The sequence below is a fragment of the Cydia pomonella genome, chromosome 9, assembly GCF_033807575.1.
Source record: "Cydia pomonella isolate Wapato2018A chromosome 9, ilCydPomo1, whole genome shotgun sequence".
In the NCBI taxonomy this organism is placed as follows: domain Eukaryota; kingdom Metazoa; phylum Arthropoda; class Insecta; order Lepidoptera; family Tortricidae; genus Cydia; species Cydia pomonella.
The window spans coordinates 15869654-15893196 of record NC_084711.1 but is presented as its reverse complement, the minus strand read 5'-3'; the positions used below and the strand labels follow the sequence as shown (position 1 = coordinate 15893196).

Below are 23543 nucleotides of genomic sequence, written 5' to 3'. Positions count from 1 at the left end.
AGAAGTGGAATCTTGAGCGTTGCGAGGGTTTCAAGGCACGAGGGTTAAACAAACTGCGTCGGAGTGAAACACAACATTTTTCACCACTCCAACGCGAGGAAACTACTATGAAATACCAAAAAAAAAAAGAATCATTTCCAAATGAACGTAATAAAAAAAATATCATTCAAAATCATTATTTAAAAGTCAATTCTATCAGCAAACATAAGGAAACAACTCAAAATTTGCATCTGATTACTTTGCCAACATGTGAATAAAATGCAGCTTTCTCATTCGTTTTTGAACAATCAAGAGGGCCTTTACCAGATGGTGTGGTGAAAAATATTTTATTAACATTATTTCGCACTGAAACACCATACTTAAGAAGACATACAGCTAAACATAACTATAAATAAAACTAATCCTAAACTAAACAATAATAAGATAATAACCCGTCTAACCTATTCAAATAACCCCGCATCGCTCCCGATACAAAGGTGCCCATCACCATTGCTGCGTTTCCGCGTTGAACCGCTATGGACAACCTCTGCGCCATCAGGATCGACCCTGAGCGGGGGTCGAGGCCCTTCTTCTGCAGGCGATGCCTCAGCTCCCCGAGCAAAGTCTCAACTTCCCAAGAAAAGCACAAAATAGAATCTTCTGTTCTCGAATGTCAGAGTATTTTTTTTTTAATTCCGCTACCTAAAGGTTGTCGGGAAGAGATCGATTTTTAGCGATAAAGGTCTTCGCACACTATACCAATTCCACACCAACTCAACTCACTTTTGGTTTACCTTAGTGGACGACGAGTGGACGACGCGTAGACCACCCGACAGTTCTAAATTTTAAACATTGTACTATAGGACATACAAGATAAGGCTTTAATTTCAATATTTAATTTTGAGTCGAGTGGCTGTTGAGTTGTAACAATGTGCTAAGACCTTAAGACCGCCTGTTGTTTACCTCTTCTTTATGTGTTGTATTATTTGTACTGTTTCTGTATTGAGGCGTGCAATAAAGAGTATTTGTATTGTATTGTCATTTTACCTCAACTTTCGTCTTCGAATCTGCAATTCTAGATCAGCCAACTTTAGAGGTCTTTGAAATTAGTTCTGTATTTATATTCAAATTTGTTCAACTATCAGAAACAGGCAAATTAATTTACGAAATTAATATTCAGTTTATGTATGAGTCGGAATGACACATTTGCGTCTGAACGTCTTAAAACCAGTTTCTATTTCTATAAGCCATGGACCTCAAAGGCTACGAGTATGTCAGCGTGCCTCGAACCCTTTCATGTTACATACCGAGAATTATACACCGTGGGCCAATTAAACCAGACAGATTTTAATCACGCATTCCTGAGGTCACAAGGAGCAAAAAATGTTATATGAGTTTTTTTGGCCAAATTCAACAACATTTAATTATTTTGACAAAAAAAATATGTTTGTGTTGTCTGCACACGACACGTTATCTATTTTTACACCTTGGTTAAAAAAAAATTGAAAGAATAAGTCGTTTTTTTAAAGATAAAAATTTGCGAGTTTACTTTAAAACGTTAATGCCTGGCAGTAGGTATGTCTAAACCAAGTCATATAGTGGTAGTGTCACAGCTAAAAGGGCGTGTTTCACTAAGTTACAACAGAAAAAAAATCACAAAAATTTACATTATCTCTAAAACAAGACCGATTTCAGGCAACTTTGTATGACATTTTAGTCTCTAAATGCGGTCAAGAATACAACTTTAAAATCTGTCGGGTTTAATTGGCCCACGGTATATCGACCCACATACGTATATTCAGGGCTCGGAACCAGTTTATTTTTAAATCTCGAAATAGCCCAATATTTTTAATTATTTTATACTCTTTACGTAGGACTGGATCATGTATTTAAGTAACAACTTCGCATTAACAGATAATCCCATTAAAAATGAAATAATAAACCAAAGAACGAAAAAGAACGTAATAATACCGGTATTTTTTGTATGAAGAAAAAACCGGTTCCGAGCCTTGCGTATATTTACTTACAAAATATTATGTTTCCAACCAAAAGCAATACAATTTCTAGTATATAGACACCTACGACGCTCATCTACAAGACTACAATGAAACATCTTACTGGTTCTGAAAAGCTTGGTAGGCGTAGTAGTCCATGTTTGGAAATACCAATCTAATCTACCCTTTTGGAATCTGGCTTTGATTACGAAATATACTATTTATTAGATAGTTTATGACCCACTTTTGCTTGAGTTCAAAGGCAGTTATTGGAAGTTACTATAATATAATAAATTCTATCTTTGAAACTGAGTCCTTTTATGTAGGGCTTTACGAGTTCAAAGCTCAAGAGCTTCATAAGATGTTACTTCCATCGAAAATCTCCCACAAATGAAATTGCAGGTAAAGTTTATTCAAGCCCTGAGCTCTTCTATTTATAGCCACGTATCGATCGAAGTCCGCAAATGTTTTAAAGATAACGCTTTCGTTGTTGATGATAAGAATCTTTAACTGTTCGTTAACTTTAAGACGAAAATGGTGAACCCGCGCGAAATCGCCTTTACATACAAACATAGTCCTCATTTTCCTCTCTGGATATTAACATTATTGAAAAAATTCTGACACAATTTGCTGTACATCAACCACAGCTATGCCCCTACGTTTGTTTTTCGAATACTCAATTACGTATTATAAGAGTTAGGAGCATTTAAAAAAATGTTTTTCGCACTAAATTTTTACAGTAATCAATAAATGGAAAAAGTCAAACGTAGGGGCATAGCTATGGTTAATATACATCAAAGTATGCAAAAATATTTTCCATAATGTCAATATCCAGAGAGGAAAATGGGGACCATGTTTGTATGGTAAAGCGGCCGTCCCTTTTACTCTCAATCCTGGGGCTATCGAGTTAAGTAAGGGATAGCACAGTAGTATCGAAAGAAACAAGTTTATCTTGTCTTCAGGACCCTATTGATACCCAGATATTTACGTGAGATTGAGAAGGGTCGACAATGTCAGGCACTTTATTTTCAGAAGCGTTTTTGGGAGTGACAAGCAATTATTATTTCTGCGATGTCGGTATAGCGGAAGCTGCATATTACGTTATTGTCCCCGGAACTGGGTCGTAGGTAAAAATAAGTTACACGAGTAAAAACGCGTGTTACCTAATTTTGCTATATTTAGTTTGGTCGTAGTAGGTACCATTATCTATTGTGGTGTGGTAGGCGGGTCACTTTCATTGAGCCAGCATCATGAAGGATTGTAACTGTTAATAGAAGCGGAAGTCTCTAATAAAAGGAGTTGAAAGGAGGCTTCTTTGAAGCTTTCACGAAACGCCTACTAGCCACATTAACCATTATAAATTTCCATGTTGTTTTGAATTACTTTTTTCTTTTGTTAGGGTACTATAGTGTCCCAATGCTGAGAAAAGGCCTCCCCTCGTTTTCTCCACTCGAAACTGTCGTCGGCATTTTCCCACCATTTTGGATAGAATACGTCCAAGTTGTCCCGCCATTTCCTCTCTCGGTCTGCCTGCACCGTCTATGGTGTTCCATGGGTCCCACTCAGTGACCATTTTGGCCCACCTTTCCGACAAAGCTACAAATCCGGAAAATTACCATTTCTGGTCAATTTACGGAAATTCAGCTTTTTGTACAATATCGGAAATGTTCTGCAGAGTACTGTTACCATCAGATGAGATGAATTCATAGAAACACAACAGATGAGCTCCCGTATTGTTAGACATCAATACAAACATAAATTGCACAGACTACTGCTAGCTACAAAACTAGAATTTGCGTCTAAAAGTTTGTAATACATCATGTGCATTACAATTAAGTTACCGGATGAATTTAAAAGGGAAAAAATACAATATTTAAGAAAATGATGAAAGCTTGGCTGTGTGAGAAATATTTCTACACTGTGGGCGAGTTCCTTAATAGATAAGTTAAATATAATATTCTTTGCATGTAATTAGGCTAGTTAAATTATATTTCTAAGCCAGTTTGTAGGCACAATGTGGAGATCATATGAAGTAAATTTAAAAGTGGAAAAATACTGTCTTGGGTGAGACTTGAACTCACGGCCTCTGGATCGCGGAGGCCGTGAGTTCAAGTCACCCAAGACAGTATTTTTCCACTTTTTAACTTATTCTAAGCTTAATAGCATCGTTCGCAGACGTTTCTGCTTGTTAAAATTAATCATATAAAGTTACATATTGTGAATAGTTTTAAGGCCTCTTTGTAAACCCACTATTGATAAATAAATAATTAATCAATCAATCAATCAGATGTCTCTACATGTGGCCAAAGAGCTTAATTTTTTTAAACTAAGTAATAACTAAACTTTAATGTTGTCAGTACCTTACTTTAGTTGGCAGGTAACTATGTTCCAAGTAGCCTTCAAAATAAGGTCTGCAGCATTTTATGGACCAAATAGGAATGTAAAATCTGAATATAAGTTTCATATTAAAACACAAGATTTAAATGTGCATCACGCTATCACCATGTACTTACGCCGCATTCTGTAACATAAGCGCATTTGTCCTAATTCGGTCTGGATCGGATCTGTCAGTGACGTTTTTGGTTGAATATTAGCCACTACTAACTTACCTATAGGCATAAGGTGTACGGTTCTTACCTATGTTTCCATCGGCATGCGAGGGCGCCAGCGTGCAGAGCAGCGCCAGCGCCCACAGAGCCGGCCGCTGGCGGCTCATCACATCTGTCGTAATACAATAAGAAAATTAGTTCATACAATACAGTGATTTAAATTTTCACAATTTTTACTCATTATTAAGGATGACACACGCTAGACTGGCCCGTGCCCGGGCCGAGGTGTTCGACACGTCATTTTCTATGACGGCTGATCTGTGATCACGTGGTGCTTTCCATAAGAAACGACGCGTTGGAAGCTCCGGCCCGGCCCCGGCCCGCTAGTGTGAGTCATACTTTATTCACTACAACGGCCAACGCCGTCCTCAAAACGTCGGAGGTAAATTTAAATTAATTAAAACACAAACAAACATACATTACGCGACTAAGAGGCTACAGGTGTGGTCATTTCTCCATACAAAAGAACTCGACTGTTTCCTTCGTGGTTTTTCAAGCAAGAGCAATGAAATCAATTAGCCTTAAAAGCAAAACAGTCCAACACAGATAATTTGATTACCAAAATTTCGTTACATTTGGTTAAGTTTTGGAGGAGGGAAAAGTCGAGTACGAAATCGTTTTTGAGATTTATACGCATGATTTTTCGCCTAATCTGGCATTGTCCTTATCTCACTAGTTTTCGGATCACCTGAAATATTTAAATTCCAGCTCCCGTGTCCGCTTAAGTCCCGTTGTAGTGACTTAATCGCGCTTAATAGTTCATACAATATACCTTCATAATCTTTAACAATAGGTTACCGACTTATAGTATAACATATTTTTTTGGGTTTTATTGGCAGTTCCATTTCTTCAAATATCCCTTTCCGAGAGAAAATGCACGAGTTACCTCCTACAAAACACCCAAATCACTATGGGGTGCCTACTGCCTATAAAATTTGAAGAGTTCCCTAGATTCCTCAAGGATCCAATGCTCAGACCCATAACGATCACTAACTGCGAAGTAGATATGACCCTTTCAAATAAAAATTGCTAATTTTTTGAACGGGGCAACCTTGTGCTAATATTGATACGCGAGTAAGCGAAAGAGTCCAAAATTGTGCCACGAGCGTGTCGAGCGTTGCAAGTGGTTTGAAAAATGGAATTTTGAGTGTGTCGAGGGTTTTAACACACGAAGAGCCCTTCCGCCGATTGAACTACACATTTTGTGGTATTTTCCTCACAACAGGGTCTGTGTATTTTCGAGCTGAGGAAGCGGAAAAGTAAGCTACCGAGCGTGGGCTATGGGACGAAGGTGGGACACTGCTATAATTCCTTGAAGCTTGTGTGCTGTCTGTACTTGAATAGACTAATATTGTCTTCGGTTATCGCAATAGTTATTCATTCACGAAATAAAACAAAAATATTAATACGGGTTTTCACGATGGTCACCGATGATAAGGACATTCGTAAAAGATGGTACGAATACCACCAAGAACTCCTTAACCAAAAATTTTCAAGACAACCGGAAAATGAATCACTCATGTCGCCATCATGTTAACGAAATTACTGCAGAAGAGGCCAAGAAAGCAATCTCCAAGATGAAAAATCGTAAAGGGATAGGCCCAGATAATATACCCGCCGAGCTCTGGAAAGCCCTAATCGACGACGGAGTGATATGGCTCACTAAGCTGTTCAACGATATCCTGAGCAGTGAAACCATGCCAGATTCTTGGAGAAAAGGTGTACTGCTACCATTTTATAAAAACAAAGGCGATGTTCGAGAATAAGCAAACTTCCGTGGCATAAAACTCACATCACACACACTCAAGATCTGGGAACGTGTTCTTAGTGAACGCTTCTACATATAAAAAAGTTAACAGAAAATCAGTTTGGCTTTACTGCGGGAAAAGGAACTATTGAAAAAAGAACAAGTTACCTAGCAACTAAAGACTATTCTGTTTGTTGACTGTCTAATGTGTCATTGTGCAAAAGTGTAGAAGTGAACACTGTTAGTTATATTTATTTAGTGTTGTTTTGTGTGTGTGATGTGTTTAGTGTAATTGAGAACATTTGTGACTCCTATCCGACGCTGCGTGGACTTACGCGTAAGTGGTTACGGGCCCAGCTGCCGGAAATTTGAAAATAAAATGGAGTTGTCAAAGATTTCGATCACCAAACTAGACGACCACAATTGGGTTTCATGGAAATACCGCATGCTAGCGCTGCTCCGCGGTCATGGACTCATGGATATTGTGGAGGGCAACACACAAAGGCCAATTAGACCCTTGGTCGGCAGTGGCGAAGGTGATGCGGCAAATGCCGTTGCTGTGCCAGCTGCTCATGCTGCTGCTTTGGCAACATACAACACGGAAATAAAAGAGTTTTTAAAGTTGGAAAGTACAGCCCTACTTTTGATAACAACTAACATTACTGATGAGACACTCGGCAAAGTAATAAGGCTGTCTACACCAAAGGAAGTTTGGGAAGAACTCCACAGGCTATATGAGGGTGCTAATGAGGATCGGTTATATGATCTGTGCCTTGAATTCTTCCAATTAAAGAAGGAAGTCTCCGACGACATGGCAACTCATGTGTCAAAACTAAAGAATTTATGGCATAGACTTAAAGAGGAACTCCTTAAAGAAAAACAAGCAGAACTTCCTGAGGTATTATTGATCTGCAAGATTCTGGACACTCTACCAGAAAAATTTTTCGCCTTCAGATCGAGTTGGCTATTGATGGCGAAAAAAGATCGGACAGTGGAAAACATTACGAGCCAGCTTTGTGCACATGAAAAGGCGCTTCTCGCTAAGGATACTCACGGAGAGTCGAGCGGCACGGCATTGACTGTGAGAATCGGCAAGAAGGTAGCCAGAGGAGACACATCGAAAGATGCAAAGAAACCTGCAAGTAAATTTAAGTGTTTCGTCTGCAAAGAGGTAGGTCACTTGAAGAAGGATTGTCCGACGCAAGCAAAGAGGGACACTCAGAAGAAGTCAACAAGCACCAATATGATGCTGCTCACATTGAGCTCGATTGACTCTATCGCAGATAGTGAGGGCTGGTATGTAGATAACGGGGCTACGCACCATGTCACTATGCGCAGTGACCTTTATACAGACTTTGAGCACTTTGGAGAACCGCATACCGTCACAACAGCTGATGGTAATGTCATTGGAGCTGTGGGACAAGGTACAATTCATGTGAAGGCCACGGTCAATAAAAAGACGCATGACCTGTACTTAAGAGACGTGTGGTATGTACCAAAAATTAGCAAAAACCTTTTTTCAGTGCTCAGTACCCAGGACAGGAATACAAATAGCCTGTTTGAGTCAAAGGTTACACAGTGCTCCATGACTATCAACGGGAAGGTTGTTATGACAGGAACAAGGCAAAGATATGGAGGGCTATACAAATTGGTTTGTAAAGCCATACAGCCAGTTGCTGACTTAAACCTTGTTGAGGATAAAGACGTGCTTCAATTGTACCACGAGCATATGGGACATCAAGACAAAAATCACATTAAGACACTGATTGAAAAAGAATTAGGAATCAAGACTGTGAAGAGTGGAGAGCTATGCGAAGGTTGCATTTTTGGAAAAGCGCATAGACAACCGTTTGGCACTCGTGAAAAAGCCACTATGCCTGGAGAACGGGTGCACTCTGATGTCTGTGGTCCATTTGCACGAAGTAATTCTGGATATCGATATTTTGTTTTATTCAAGGATGAATGTACACGTTACCGGTATGTATATTTTTTGAAGAACAAATCGGACGTATATGAAAAGCTCAAGGAGATGTTGTCTGAAGCTAAGAATGCTGGACATACGGTGAAAGAGCTGCTCAGCGACAATGGTCGTGAATACGATGACAAGAGAGTGAAGGATTTGTTGAAGGCAAGTGGAATTAAGCAAAGATTAATTATGCCTTACACTCCTGAACAAAACGGATGCTCCGAGCGAGAAAATAGGACTATAGTCGAGTCAGCTCGAGCCATGATGCACGCGCACGACGAAATCCCTCAGGTTTTGTGGGCTGAAATGGTGAGTACTGCCGTATATATTCTTAATAGGACAGGTCCGACCAAAGATGGAGTAAAGTCACCTTACGAGCTGTGGCTTGGTAAAAAGCCTCAAATAAAACACCTACGGGTTATCGGCTCAACGTGTTATGCACATATTCCTAAGCAGAAAAGGAAGAAAATGCATAAAAAGGCAACAAAGTGCATCTTAATTGGCTATGACAACGATGATGGCTACCGACTCTGGAACAAAGGTACGAACTCCTTAGTAAGGTCAAGAGACGTTATTTTTGACGAAAGACCTATTCGAACAAAAATAGACTCAGACGACACGGAAAGAGGAGAAGAAACGACTGACTTCCAGATTCCTCTTCATAAGGAGGTACGTAAATCTGTCGACAAACCGCAAAACGAGCTAGACCAGGATAGAGAACAACGTAACAGACTTGGCGTTGAAGAAGATCACAGCATGGTTGTTCCTGTGATACAGCGTGACGAGGTTGGTCTTAGAGGAGACCAAGGTGTAGATTATCCTGAAGTTCCTACCGCTAGCGGAGATGAATTCGAAGATGCGTTACCAGAGTTACCAGTGCCAGTTCAACAAGATTCTGTTGAATTAGAGGAGGATGAGAGGAACGAAGAGCAAGGAGTAGATCTGGAAGAAATGTTACTTTCAAACGATGAGCAAGGATCGAGATTTACGGAAGAAATGTTGCTTGGAGAAGACCAAGATGAACATTTAAGCACAGAGTTTGAGGTACCGGAAAGAATGATATTGAGAGATCGTGCTACTCTTCGCCCTCCTGAAAGATTCAAAGATTTTGTTATGAACGCAGAGATGGGCTACTCTGACTATCAGGAACCGACTTCTATAAAGGACGTCATTTTGAGCCCAGAAAAAGAATTTTGGAAAGCAGCTATGGATGCTGAAATGACATCATTGAATGAAAATCAGACATGGGAACTGAAAAACTTACCGAAAGGAAGAAAAGCAATACCTTGTAAGTGGGTGTTCCGCATAAAGTTAAACCCTGACGGTTCTGTGGAAAAATACAAGGCCAGACTTGTTATTAAAGGGTTTTATCAAAAAAGAGGAATAGATTACGAGCAAACTTTCAGTCCAGTTACAAGAATGGCGACGGTTCGCTCTGTTATTAGCGTAGCCGCAAGTGAAGGAATGGCAATGCTGCAATTCGATGTTGCAACTGCCTTCTTGTATGGTTCCCTGGATGACGAAATCTATATGAGACAGCCAGAAGGCTATGATGATGGCTCTGGTCAAGTGTGCCTTTTACGGAAAAGCCTCTATGGTTTGAAACAGGCTCCACGATGTTGGAATCGATGTATCTTGGATTTCCTCAAAGAGATTGGTTTTGAAACAAGTGACGCCGATCCATGCCTTCTGACACGCACTAAGGGTTCTGGAAAGCTTATTATAGCTCTATACGTTGACGACGGCTTGGTCGCTGGCACTAATAAGGAGCTAATAGACGAACTGGTCAAAGAGCTGTCTGGTCGTTTCAAGATAACGACAAAGGAAGCATCCTACTTCTTAGGAGTAGAGATACAAACCAGAGGAGATAATATAAAAATCTGTCAACCCTCGTACGTTCATAAGATATTGCGCAGATTCGGGATGGATGCATGTAAGCCAGTCTCGACGCCTATAGCAAAGGACAGCATGTTTTGTGACAAAGTTGACCGGAGTTACATGCTGAGCAACTATAGACAGATGGTTGGAGCTTTGGCCTACTTAATGGTATGCACCAGGCCTGATATCGCTTATGCTGTCAGCGTAGTATCACGAAGTTTAGAAAATCCCAGTGATCAAGATTGCATCAAGCTGAAGCGAATTTTGCGGTATTTACAATTTACGCCAGACTTGGGGGTACTCTATCATAAAGATCACAAAAAGGGTTATTTGGAATGCTATAGTGATGCTGATCATGCAGGAGACATTAACACTGGAAGATCCACAAGTGGTGTGCTTTGCATGTATGCGGGAGGAGCTATTTCCTGGCTCAGCCAAAGGCAATCGAGTGTAGCTATTTCAACTACGGAAGCTGAAATTGTAGCTGCGAGCGAGGCTGCAAGAGAATCGATTTGGCTCTCTCGTCTCATCGGTGGTATAACCGACCTCAAGCACATACCTTGCCTAAGAGTGGACAATGAAGCAGCTATTAAGCTAGCTGAGAATCCGGAGTTTCATCGTCGAACGAAACACATCCGAGTCCGACATTTCTTTGTGAGAGAACTGGTTACAAGTGGAGAACTTGCCATAGCTAAAGTGTCTAGTGAAGAGCAACTGGCTGATATGTTCACAAAGCCACTTGCAAGACCCAGGTTGAGAAAAATAACTCAACAGATAGGTCTTTGTTGAGAGGAGATATTGAAAAAAGAACAAGTTACCTAGCAACTAAAGACTATTCTGTTTGTTGACTGTCTAATGTGTCATTGTGCAAAAGTGTAGAAGTGAACACTGTTAGTTATATTTATTTAGTGTTGTTTTGTGTGTGTGATGTGTTTAGTGTAATTGAGAACATTTGTGACTCCTATCCGACGCTGCGTGGACTTACGCGTAAGTGGAACCACAGACGCGATCCACACAATTAGATTGGTAATGGAGAAGGCTCGTGTAAACAAGCAAACTTTATGGATGGTCTTCATAGATCTCGAAAAAGCGTTTGATCATATGGCAAGTTCTGAGAGCTCAGAATGCACCCGAATGCCATGTTGACTATTAATGGACATGTATCGAAACGTGCAGACCAGTGTAAGAAGTCCGGCCCGGTATGTCAACCAGCTTAGACATCAAAGCAGGAGTTCATCATCAAGGAAGTGCGCTGTTTCCATTGCTATTTAATATCACCATGAACTATGTTACTGATAAAATTCAGAAACCTACGCCGTGGAATCTCCTATATGCAGATGATGTGGCTCTGATCTCCGACAGTATACAAGAAATCGGTATACAACTCGGTATACAATTGTAGTCGGTATACAAGAAAATCTGGATCAGTGGAAGGAATCTCTTGAATCGAATGGGTTGCGCATAAGCAGAACAAAGACCGAATACATGGTCTGCAACTTCAGTCCCGATGAGTTAAGCCTGTCGAGCGTAGACGTCATACTAGACGGTAAGGCCTTGCCTGGAGTAAATATTATAGGCTCAGAGGGCCTACCGCGAACCACGATCGACGTGATGCCTCTCTGTCGCACTTGTAAATTCGTACGTAAGCGTGACAGGGAGGCAACACGTCGAACGTGGTTCGCGGTAGGCCCTCTGTTCTCGCAGAAGACGGATCGATAACCGCCGACATTACACATAGCACAGAACTACATGTGGGTGGAATAAATGGCGCACCTTAACAGGAGTCTTATGCGACCCCAAGATGCCAATAAGAACCAAAGGTAAGGTTTATAAAACCACTGTAAGACCAATTTTACTCTACGGTAGTGAAACCTGGGCTATGAAGAAAAAATAAGAACAAAAACTTCATACCACGGAAATGCGTATACTGCGCTGGGCGGGTGGAGTAACATTACACTTAAAGATAAAGTGCGCCATGAACATATAAGGGGGAGTTTCAAAGTTGCATCTATTACAGAGAAAATAACTGAGACTAGACTGAGATGGTTTGGGAATGTGCAGCGTAGATACGACGACCATATTGTTAAAAAGTGTCTTTCCATGACTACACAAGAGAGAGGGAATGGCAGGCCACAGACTACGTGGATGACCAACGTCCAGGACATGAAAGAATGTGGCCTGCCTGCCGACGATGCAAAACAGCGGAATAGATTGCGTCTTAAAATCACGAAAGCGGACCCCGCGTAACGGGATAAGGCGAGGACCAAGAAAAAGAATTGCATTTAATGATAAAAATACTTATTCGAACAATATTCATTTTCTTGCACACCGGCACACAGCGGTGAACACCGCGCTATCCGATTTAATATTGTTTTTTAAAGTCTTACATTAAGAAATTTAGTCATTGTATAGGTTATTTAATTGATTATGGTAAATTTTAGTAACAAAAAAATAATGTTAATGTTTAATAAAAAAGCGGCCAAGTGCGAGTCGGACTCGCCCATGAAGGGTTCCGTACCATCATCCGACGTATTAAAAAAAACTACTTACTAGATCTCCTTCAAACCAATTTTCGGTGGAAGTTTGCATGGTAATGTATATCATATATTTTTTTTAGATTTTTCATTCTGTTATTTTAGAAGTTACAGGGGGGGGGGGGGCACACATTTTTTTCACTTTGGAAGTGTCTCTCGCGCAAACTATTCAGTTTAGAAAAAAATGATAGTAGGAACCTAAACATCATTTTTGAAGACCTATCCATAGATACCCCACACGTATGGGTTTGTTGAAAAAAAATTTTTTTTCAAAATTTTATGACGTATTAAAAAAAAACTACTTACTAGATCTCGTTCAAACCAATTTTCGGTGGAAGTTTGCATGGCAATGTATATCATATATTTTTTTTGTGATTTTTCATTGTTATTGTAGAAGTTACGGGGGGGGGGGGGGGGGGGGGACACATTTTACCACTTTGGAAGTGTCTCTCGCGCAAACTACTCAGCTTAGAAAAAAATGATATTAGAAACCTCAATATCATTTTTAAAGACCTATCCATAGATACCCCACACGTATGGGTTTGATGAAAAAAGTTTTTTTGAGTTTCAGTTATAAGTATGGGGAACCCCCAAAATTTATTGTTTTTTTTTCTATTTTTGTGTAAACATCCTAATGCGGTTCATAGAATACATCTACTTACCAAGTTTGAACAGTATAGCTCTTATAGTTTCGGAAAAAAGTGGCGGTGACATAATCGGACAGACAGACGGACATGACGAATCTATAAGGGTTCCGTTTTTTGCCATTTGACTACGGAACCCTAAAAACGGCCTATCCCGTATTTTGACCTCGAGTAACGTATTTTCAATGCAGTTTTCCCGTAAAATCGGAGATCAGATTTGGAACCCTAGACTCATTGCATTAAAGTAATACAAAAGTAAGAAATTACCATCAAATTATCATACTCAACAGTGAGTATTATATTCTTTGTACTCAACACACAAAACACCTCTTACTTGACGGTACCCAAACGTGACGTCACGCATGAGTAGAAGCCGCCTTGAAACATATTATAATTTACAGTACGATGCCTTTTGCAATACCTAAGTAATTCGATGAAGACTTACTGCAATAATTCAAACACGGCTGGCTGGACCCATCATGTTCATTATAGTTTACATTGAAAGTACTTGTTAAACTTTTATTTCAAGATTTTTTCATATTGTTTGGACCCATACATATTTTATTTATTTCACATACTCACATTTTATTTTATCTCGGAGCGATTATTTCAGAAAATATTCACTATTTCAAAAAATTGCCATTGGATACCCTTATTCGTTAAAAGACCTATCCAACTTATAAAAACGACCTATACAAAAGACAACAACAAATATTTAAAAAGGATTAAAAAAAGAATAGTTTTTATCTATTTAACCGTTATGTCGCTATGCATGATTTGTGCAAATTGCAGTCTTTAGCACTAACGATCACGGAGCAAGGCCGCGGACGGACACGGAGTTGACTACGGAACCCTAAAAACAGGCCCACAAAATTAAATGTGGATTCTTTATTCCAGCCTATTGAAGTTATGATGGTTGCGTCTAACTAATTAAAGAAAGCGTTAGTAGTCGAGTAATAAATAGAATACCTAAGCTTTTATAAACGTATTAGGTTACGAATTTTGTAACCTTCACGTGACATGTAAGCCTGTAAGGGCGACGACCAGGGGCGGCTGGTGACTATATATTACAGGTGTTCACTTACATTAAAGAAAAAACTAAAACTACACAATCTATTTATTAACCCTCGCAAAATACCTATAGATATCAGTTTTCGTCCACCCGGTCATTGAAATCTCTTATAGATTTTGGGTAAGTATGCGCAATATAATCTAATGTTTTACGAATATCTTGACGACCGATAGACGTCAATTGCACTTCATTTAACAAATGGGTTCGTGATTATATTTTTATGGACATATGTGCTACATTGTACACCGGTTTCGGTCCAAACATTTTTACGAAAGTTGAAGGTCATCCTTTTGCATCCAACTCAAGTCGATTTTGTAAAGTTTTTTTACATTCTTTTATGAATGTCACATTATATATAGGTATTCATTCATTTTTAAACACATTACCACAAACAAATTATGAACACTCACCTTTTGAATTCTTGTCTAATTATTTAGAATGAAAAAAGCCAAAATTGCATTCCCGCGCGTACTTTAAAAATACTAAGGTAAAAGGTATTGGTATTGCAAATAAATGACAACATGGCGCGTGGAATGCACGCACATTCGTCCAGAGGGCGCAAAGTCAAACGGGCTCGGCGCGCCGCTCCAATTTTACGTCTTTCTTCATAGCACATCTTCTGTTTCACGTGCGGAACTGTGGCGAAACTTCTCTTTCGCTCTTATGGAATTTCCTATTGATTCAATGTACTAAATCATTTTTCATAGGAGTGCAATCCAGAGCGCTCCGCTTTGCGCGTTACGTATGAAATTATAGCAGTAGGCGAGTAGTCATAGAACCTATACATATAAGTAGTCTATGAACTTTTATGAACTATAATAATAAATCGTTTTTTAATTATTATTGACTTGTTTTACGATAGATACATTTATTATGAATAAGTAGTATTATATTAATTAGGTACTATTATTTCATTATGATTATTTATGTGAGTGCACTGCACAAGCGCTCCTTAGGGCGAGCCGCTCGTGGCGACGGTTCGGTTCGAATTCGAATTTGGAATTCGGTTTTGGTGATAATATTACAGTTACAAAAGTGGCAGGGGGAAGTGGCATGACGAAGCAAGGTACTGAAACAGGCTTTTAATCACTTCTGTGGTTTCCGAACAAATTTTATATGAGCTCTTTTTGTGCAAATACTAATTTCCCGTTACCAAAAAACATTTTTGTCATATAAAAAACCTCTGAAACCACTAAAATACACAAGTGAATCTTTCAGTATCTGGCTCCTTCGTTTCACTCCTTATGTTACATTACTTCTCCCCTATTATTTCACGCATTGTCAGCCAGTTTATGAACAGTCATTAAAAACAATAAAATACCTCATTTCGAGCTCCTACTTAATTATTATCTCAGACAAGAGAATCCGCAACGAAGCGACACGTAACTATATAAATATAACAATAAAACATCGTTTATTTTTCCTTTGAAACAAAGGAAGGCGATCCCTGTTGTAATTTCCTGCAGAAAGACTTGATTAAAACGTGGCTGAATGCCGAATAGGTCTGTGCCTTCAATGCTTCACCTGCCAAGAAATTACAAAATGGCAGACGAATGTTTGATATGTCACCGTATTTAAGAATTATTTCGTTAAAAATTACTTTTTTCTTCGCAAGCGTGATGAAAACCATGGTGTGTAACTCCGGGGGTAAGAATATTGCAAACTCGGGTCTTTAATTACCACCCTCGTATCCAATGTTTCACTTACCCCCCTCGTTGCACAATGTACTATTTTGCCTCTCTCCACTCACTGAGGCATGTGCAAAATTGCCTTCCTCCTCAAACTAAAATAACCCTTGCTTGCTCGATATTACTTCCCTTATGAATGAACACAAATCTTTATTTACATAATAGATATATACCTACAGAGGTATTACAGTAGGTAACTGTACAAATACTAAACTAAATGAATAACTAGCTTAAATTTAAAATATTCCATTGAGGCATTGTGCCAAGAATGCAGGCTGCATTTCCTCGTTGTATCGCAATGATGATACGTTGTGCGAGGAAGCCGTCAGATCTTCGGTCACTAGTCACTAGTTACGTCAACCAGAAGCTTCGCGATTTCCGCAAAAAACTTCAAAAAGCTCGGACCCTATTCGACCTAAAGATCAGATTATGTATGTACTTCCTTATTAGATTACGGTGATACTGCTTTTTTTGGACTTCAGTGAATAGCTGCTTGACTAACATGAGCGATGACAAAACATCGGTATCTTAGATCACATTTACGTCCTGCGTAAGTTTGATCACGTATCCCATTTCCGAACTCAGCTTGGCTGGCTTCCGATCCGTCGTCGGTGGGCATGTCCTGTCATTGCTTTTCAATGTTTTATTCAATCCTGCTTCGCCACCTCTTCGAAAGATTTAGTTTTTCGCCTGCTGATAGCGGTCACCGTTTTCGATCAAGCGCCAATCTTTCACTCGCAATTCCATCCAATAAGACACGCGCATACGAAATAGTAGATGGTTAACCAAGGGATGAACCGAGTTAAACACTCTGCTTGTCATTTCGAATACGAGGAAAGTAAAATAGTAGTAGTAGTAGTAGTAGTAAACTCTTTATCGTACAAAAACACATAATAAAAGGAACTTACAATTAGGAAAAGTTAAGTACAAAGGCGAACTTATCCCTTCAAGGGATCTCTTCCAGGTAACCTTTGAGTAGATGAGAGGAGAGAGTGAGAAGAGGGTGACAAATGCCGCAATATGTACAACAAGGTACCAGACAGTAGAGGATATAAATACATACACAATTTATAGGATAAACATACATAATTTACACAAAAAAGTATTAGGGAAATTAAGCTAAAAAAAAGAATGAAAAAAGTGGAAAACACATATGCATTTAAAAAAACACGGCGAATTATAAACTTCAGTAATATTTCTTGAGGGTACTTCGTATATATTTATTTATATTATGTCATACTTAATTAAGTAAATACGAGTAGGGATTAGTTCGCCTTTGTTTTATTTAATTCTCTTTGTAACTTTGTTTCTCGTATTTGTTTTTCTATGTACAATAAAGAATATACATACATACATTATTATTTATTGGTGGGGTGAATAATTTCGTAGGTATTTCACTCGACATTAGTATTTAAACCTCTCCTGCCTTAAAACCCTTGCAACGATCTAAATTCCACTTTTTACATAAGCTTGTGATCAATTTTAGAATATTTCACTTATTCGAGACTAAGCAAGCGAAAAATTCTGTAACAGTATCACTAGTAGGCATACCAAGAGACTCATGGTGATTATTCAAATTTTTAACTTACTCGCTTGACTTGTGCTTTAACTTGGAAATCCTTGGCTTGCACTCGCGAACAAGTTTGCAACCTTTCATAACAGAAAACTTGCATTTAACAAAATTATATATTTTTATACATTAAATTATAACTTAATTTTTTTAATACGGCTTCCATCAAATTGATGATGATTATGTAGTAAAAATTGCTCCTCTAAAGGTATAAGATTAATGAGCGGAAAACAATAAAAAAATATCTCGAGACGCCATCACCGTTATGGAGATCAACCAGAAGTTCATGTAACTTAAAATTGCGTTATTATATAATTATAATGTACCCTTTACACATGTGAATTTCAGACAAAGCTTAAGCAGTTACCTATTTAAGTAAAGCCTGATCAGTAATATATGATCACCTGCCATGTTGCGGAATTTCACTGGAACTATTTTTTTCATAATAAACTGAACTGTCATCCTATACATGAGAATAACAGCGCCCTCTTGACAAAGATCGTCGGGCTTTACCTGACTCTACTAAGTAGGTAGAAATAACTTAGCTGGATATTAAATCAAGTCACTCGGATAACTCGCAGCGACTTGAACACCTTAATGAAGTTGCACGAGGTAATAAATTAAAAGCTACCTAGTCGTCGATCAATAGTTGCATGCGGATTTTATACGGTATCATTACATCTATAAATAAGCTAATAGCATTATCGATCGTTGTAAATAATGAGTGGATTGTCTGGCTACTTCGAACTTTCATTAAGCAGAGTCCTAGAATTTTCTGTGATGGACGTAGTTCTAACTGAAAACTAAAATGAAAATGAATTGATTAAAAATAGAACGACTGAGAGAAGTTTTCTTAATCAGATTCAACTAGGTGTGTAGGTAGATACTTGGGTCTTTTTTCATTTATTTTAATAGGGACTAATGAAGCTGAAACATATTTTTAGGGTTTCGTAGTCACCTAGAAACCCTTATAGTTTCGTCCTGTCCATCTGTCCGTCCGTCCGCGGCTTTGCTCCGTGATCGTTAGTGCTATAAAGCTACATTTTGGCAAGGACACATAAATCATGTATGGCGACAGTTTTTTAATCTTTTTCACTTTGATCCAGTGGTATGGGGTATCGTTGGATAGTTCTCCAAAATCACATTATTTGATAAAATGAATATTTTCGGAAATAATCGCTCCGAAAGCAAAAAATTATGTCCCCCAAATTACCCCCCTCCTCTAGAACCTTGGGTCAAAAAAATCGTAAAACAAAATTTTAATAAACACTTTCACTGAAAATTATAGCGATAAAGACCGATCAATCCGTTTATGAGTTATTACAAAAAGTTTTCTTTTCTTAGTAAAAAGATGTACAATTTTACTCCCGTTCATGGAAACGGATTAGGTTTATCGCGTATAATAAAAACTAAAAAAAACCGAAAACTCGGATGTATTTTAAATTCGATAAACGCGTTTCCATAGTTTGATTTTTTCAAATGTTATCAAAGTTTTCTTAAAAACCTAAGTCCTTTTGGTATCGTTAAAAATAAACTTCAGGATTCTAAAAACGACATCAATAGGTACGTACCTAATAATTATAAATTATCTACTTATAAAACACAGACTATACCTGTATGTAGTGTAGGTAATAGGTAAGTAAACAGGTATTATCACTAGGTATAACTAAAAACGTTCAAAAATAAGGAAATGAATTACTTAGCTTCCAAAATACGCATGATACGGTTATTTGAAAATGTCTAGTAATATTTGCTATAGGCATCTCCTCTTCGTTTAGCAATGAACCTGATTCCTTGTTATTGCATTAATGGAGGTTTTTGGCTGTAAGGATAGTCATAAATTCTATATAAATGTAATTCAAGTTTCCGATTTCAGATTATTCTGTGAAATATGAGCAGTCGTTTTGGCCTGCGCCTTGCCCATTATCTCTAATTGGGACTACCTAAACAACCTGCAGGCTACCTACTTTTGTTTTTTTTTTTACTAAAATAGTAGTACATAACAAAATGCATCCAGTTAAATTTTAAACAAAGCGTGTGAAAGTTTCTTTACCGGGTTAATACAATGTGGTATTCAATAGAAATCCATAAATCTTTCAAGAGCTGTTTGACAGCGACCCGCGCGTGACGTACGTCGGTCCGGGTCCACTGACGTAGATACCCATGCCCTTTTCCTCCCACACAATCCAAACCACTGCCTACATTAATACGAAGTATTTCTTCCATTTTCATACAATACAAAAAGAACGTATGCTAATTATATTAGGCAGTACAACAATCCCTAAACCCTACTTCTATTAATAACCCAGATTATCGACAAAGTATTCAATTCCAACGTAACGCATAACAAAATACGTAAATTTATATGTATGGTTGAGGATTACGAATCTCGTATGCCTATATTAAAGCAAAATGATCTCACTAATAGGTTTATGGATGATAAACAAACGCGTCCACATAATAATAATTAGTTAAGGGGTCGTGTAACAGGTTTCGCGTCGAAATAATTGGTAATGGCGACTCTGAAGTGCGGCTGAAAGCTGTGGAGCGGGCATGTTTGTGTGGCCTAGGGTATGGTGTACGCACCGTTTAGAGCCGCCAAGAGGTCGCGAACATATCCTCAATCTGCCAGGCACTTTAATTTTCACAACAGGCACTGAGACGCGGTTGAGTTCGTGGAAGTGTTGGAGGAAGGATGCGAAGCCACCAGCTGTGTTCTGTTAAGGCGGGCCTGCGCACTGAGCTCTATCGATCCGAGAGCGGTCCATTCACATGCGGCGGTTCCACCGCCCACATAACGTTCCGATTCTATGTTATACACCAATCATCATTCGATAACGCGATATTAGCACTGAGCCTCTCGAAACACTTCACTTGGACACTAATAATGCTGGCGCGATAAAAGCGGCGGTGAAAAAATATGGCTCTGGCAGATATTGTGGGTAAAATACCTAGCCCACGATTACTGCGCCGTTTTACTGTTTTAATGGGAATACTAAGGTCGGGTGGAATTCTTGTTTGAGCGTGTCCTAGTACTTAGCCGGGTGTCGCCCACACGCCGGTTATCGCGTAAACAGCGCCCGAATGTTAATGACGTTGTTCTGACACTTTTAGCCTAAATGCAGTATCTTCATTTAAAAAGTAAATCAATTCTGTACCCTATTGCGTGAGAATAAGGTACACAATTCAATGAATTTTCAAATGTAGGTGTTATAGATATTTCTGTGTGGTAGAGTTACGATAACGCGGTTTTGTGTTACATTCGGTTCAGTGCCTGTCACTTTAAGTTACTAGTGCCTTTAATGTCCTTGGCCCTTAGACTAATTATTTTGATAAAACACGATAGACATGTTATATCTATTATTATCTACGTATTAAACATGTTTATGTAGATACCTCTACGATTCGTAGCATTCCGCGTAGCTTCGTAGTACTTGAGTCTGAAAGGCTCTTATAGTTAGGTTCTTGAGCTTTTTCGTAGGTATTTCTGGCGTAGCCTTGGCCTTTCCAGCTCCATTTCTAATCATATCCTTTTATCTGCCGAACACAAAAAATTACAACCAATACTTTATTTAGATGTGAGTAGTTTTCTAATATAGGTTAGGTAAGTATTCAAAATGCTCGATGCTCTACGACTAAGTACTTCGTTACAGAAAAGTTAAGATGACAATGATAATTACACAATTAAGTAGGTTGCGTTGTTTTATCACAGAGTTCCTATGTCCACCTCTTTTCTCCATCATCAGATCAGCTCGATGGTACCATAATATTGCATTGTCACCCGACTTACATATGTATGCAAATTTTCAGCTCAATCGGATGCCGGGAATTGGATCAAATTTAACTTGCAAGATTTGATTACAGACAAACAAAGGGACAGGTGAAACTAAATAAAAGCTTGTAAAACTCGCAACTTAACTTGTAACTTGAATAATTTGTCAAAGGATCTAGATATTGACGTTTTTAATTGCTCAATCCCTAGTGTAAGGCGCAATCTAGTCAATCAGTGCTTCTAAATAACATGTTGCAGGTGGTGGTATGCTATGGAGTGTGATCTGTAACTTTAATGTATTTGAGCCCGGTCCATGTTGTTCATCTAAATGCGAATATAAGTTGTTTATCTTAGTGTAATTTCATAAGTTATAAGTGTTCTTGCTTATTGCTCATATCTATTTCTTGGTCTCTCTTTTTTATTAATTGTAACCTTGATATATTTCATATTGTAATATCTTGTGTCACATGTGCTTTTGTATCTAGTGTGTATTTTGTAATTATATATACTTACAGTTCCTATTTGTGAGTTCCTGTAATTGGCTCTGTACTACTATCTTAAAAGTTTAATTCCTTGGAATTCCTTGTATAAATAAATAAATAAAACCATGACATCCACGGTTCCGAGCACACACATCCACCTTCATCCAGCTTCGCTCATGCTTAGGCTCAGTGGGAGTGAGAGAAGAACACGAACCTCCTGGACCTTAGGATATCCACCATAAGTGATTAAAGCATGCTTTATACTATATACAGTAGGATCCCGATTCTGATATAACAAGTGGTGAGGGTTTTGATCTTAATTAATACGATCTTAAGATCGCTCGCGCTAATTGGTGCAAGCGAACTGAGGTGAATGTCGTGCGTGAGATATGCACCAATAGATTTGACAAATCTGCGCGTTATCGGGGATGGCACGAACTACCTATAGTAGCAAAACCAGTTCAAAACATTAAATTAGAATCGATCGAAGTGTGGTGTGATATAGAACGTGTCATTCACGAAGACGCGTGCCTAGGTTAGATTTGACAAATCTGCTCATTATCGTGGATGACACTAACTATACGGTACTATATTGCTGTACCTATACTACTATACTTGCCGCAAAACTTAGTGGCGAGTCAGGTCATAATGCCATCGCTTTCACTCTTTGGTCTTAACAAGGGTAGAGGAGATAGCTTTATGATCTCGGTCGCTAGTTCGTTTTGCGGCAAGTATAGTACGGTAGGAACGTTACAGCTTTACCTTATTGGTCGTTAACTCAGCGCGGCGGCTGGAGTAGGTACTTACGCAAAATGAATCTTGCCTACTGAAGTACTCGCCCGCGTTTCGAGTGTTTAATAATCGTGCTTTGGTCATTCATTCTAACTTTTTTGTCGCAAATAAGTATTCCTGTATTACGGGAAATATGCAAAACCAAGTATTATACGAGTAAGTAAGTAAGTAAGTAAATATTCTTTATTGCACCAACAAACGAACCAGCAAACCAACCAACGCACCAACGAACGAGTATCATATATCGAGGGGTGGGTGGTCAAACCCGATAACTCGAGCAAAAGGGTTTTTGAAATTGGAACTAGGTATATGTGACATACAATACAAATACTCTTTATTGTACACCTCAATACAGAAACAATACAAATAATACAACACATTAAGAAGAGGTAAACAACAGGCGGTCTTATCGCTAAAAAGCGATCTCTTCCAGACAACCATTAGGTAGCGGAATTAAATAAATTAATGTCATGTCAGTAGGTGTTCCAGAAGCAATTAAAGAACATACGTGGAGTTCTAATTTGAATGAAAAAAATATGCCCTCGAATATGTGTACATATACTGGTTGATGAATCCAAAACGGTCAGTATGGTGAAGTCAGAAACTATGAGAGATAGCCACATCTGTTGTTAGGAAACATGGCTTCGATTTTAAATTTAATAGTAATGACATTCAATATTTTTTTTATATTTACTTATACTTTCAGGATCTATTATGCAAACAAATACTATTTACACGCGATTACATAAAGATAGATCAGGTTCGATTCCCGGTTAGATTGAATGTCATTATTATTAAATTTAAAATCGAAGCCAT

At 38.6% G+C, this 23543-nt stretch overlaps 1 protein-coding gene across 1 annotated transcript in view; it reads right to left on the bottom strand.

Moving 5' to 3' along the window:
• The window catches only part of LOC133521483 (receptor-type tyrosine-protein phosphatase N2), a 38448-nt gene extending 17731 nt beyond the window's left edge, over nucleotides 1-20717 (bottom strand). The window contains 2 exon segments of the mRNA XM_061856472.1: nucleotides 4611-4694; nucleotides 20268-20717. Coding sequence (XP_061712456.1) covers nucleotides 4611-4689 — 79 coding nt within the window. The 5' untranslated portion in view covers nucleotides 4690-4694; nucleotides 20268-20717.
• Nucleotides 20718-23543: the final 2826 nt, after the last annotated feature.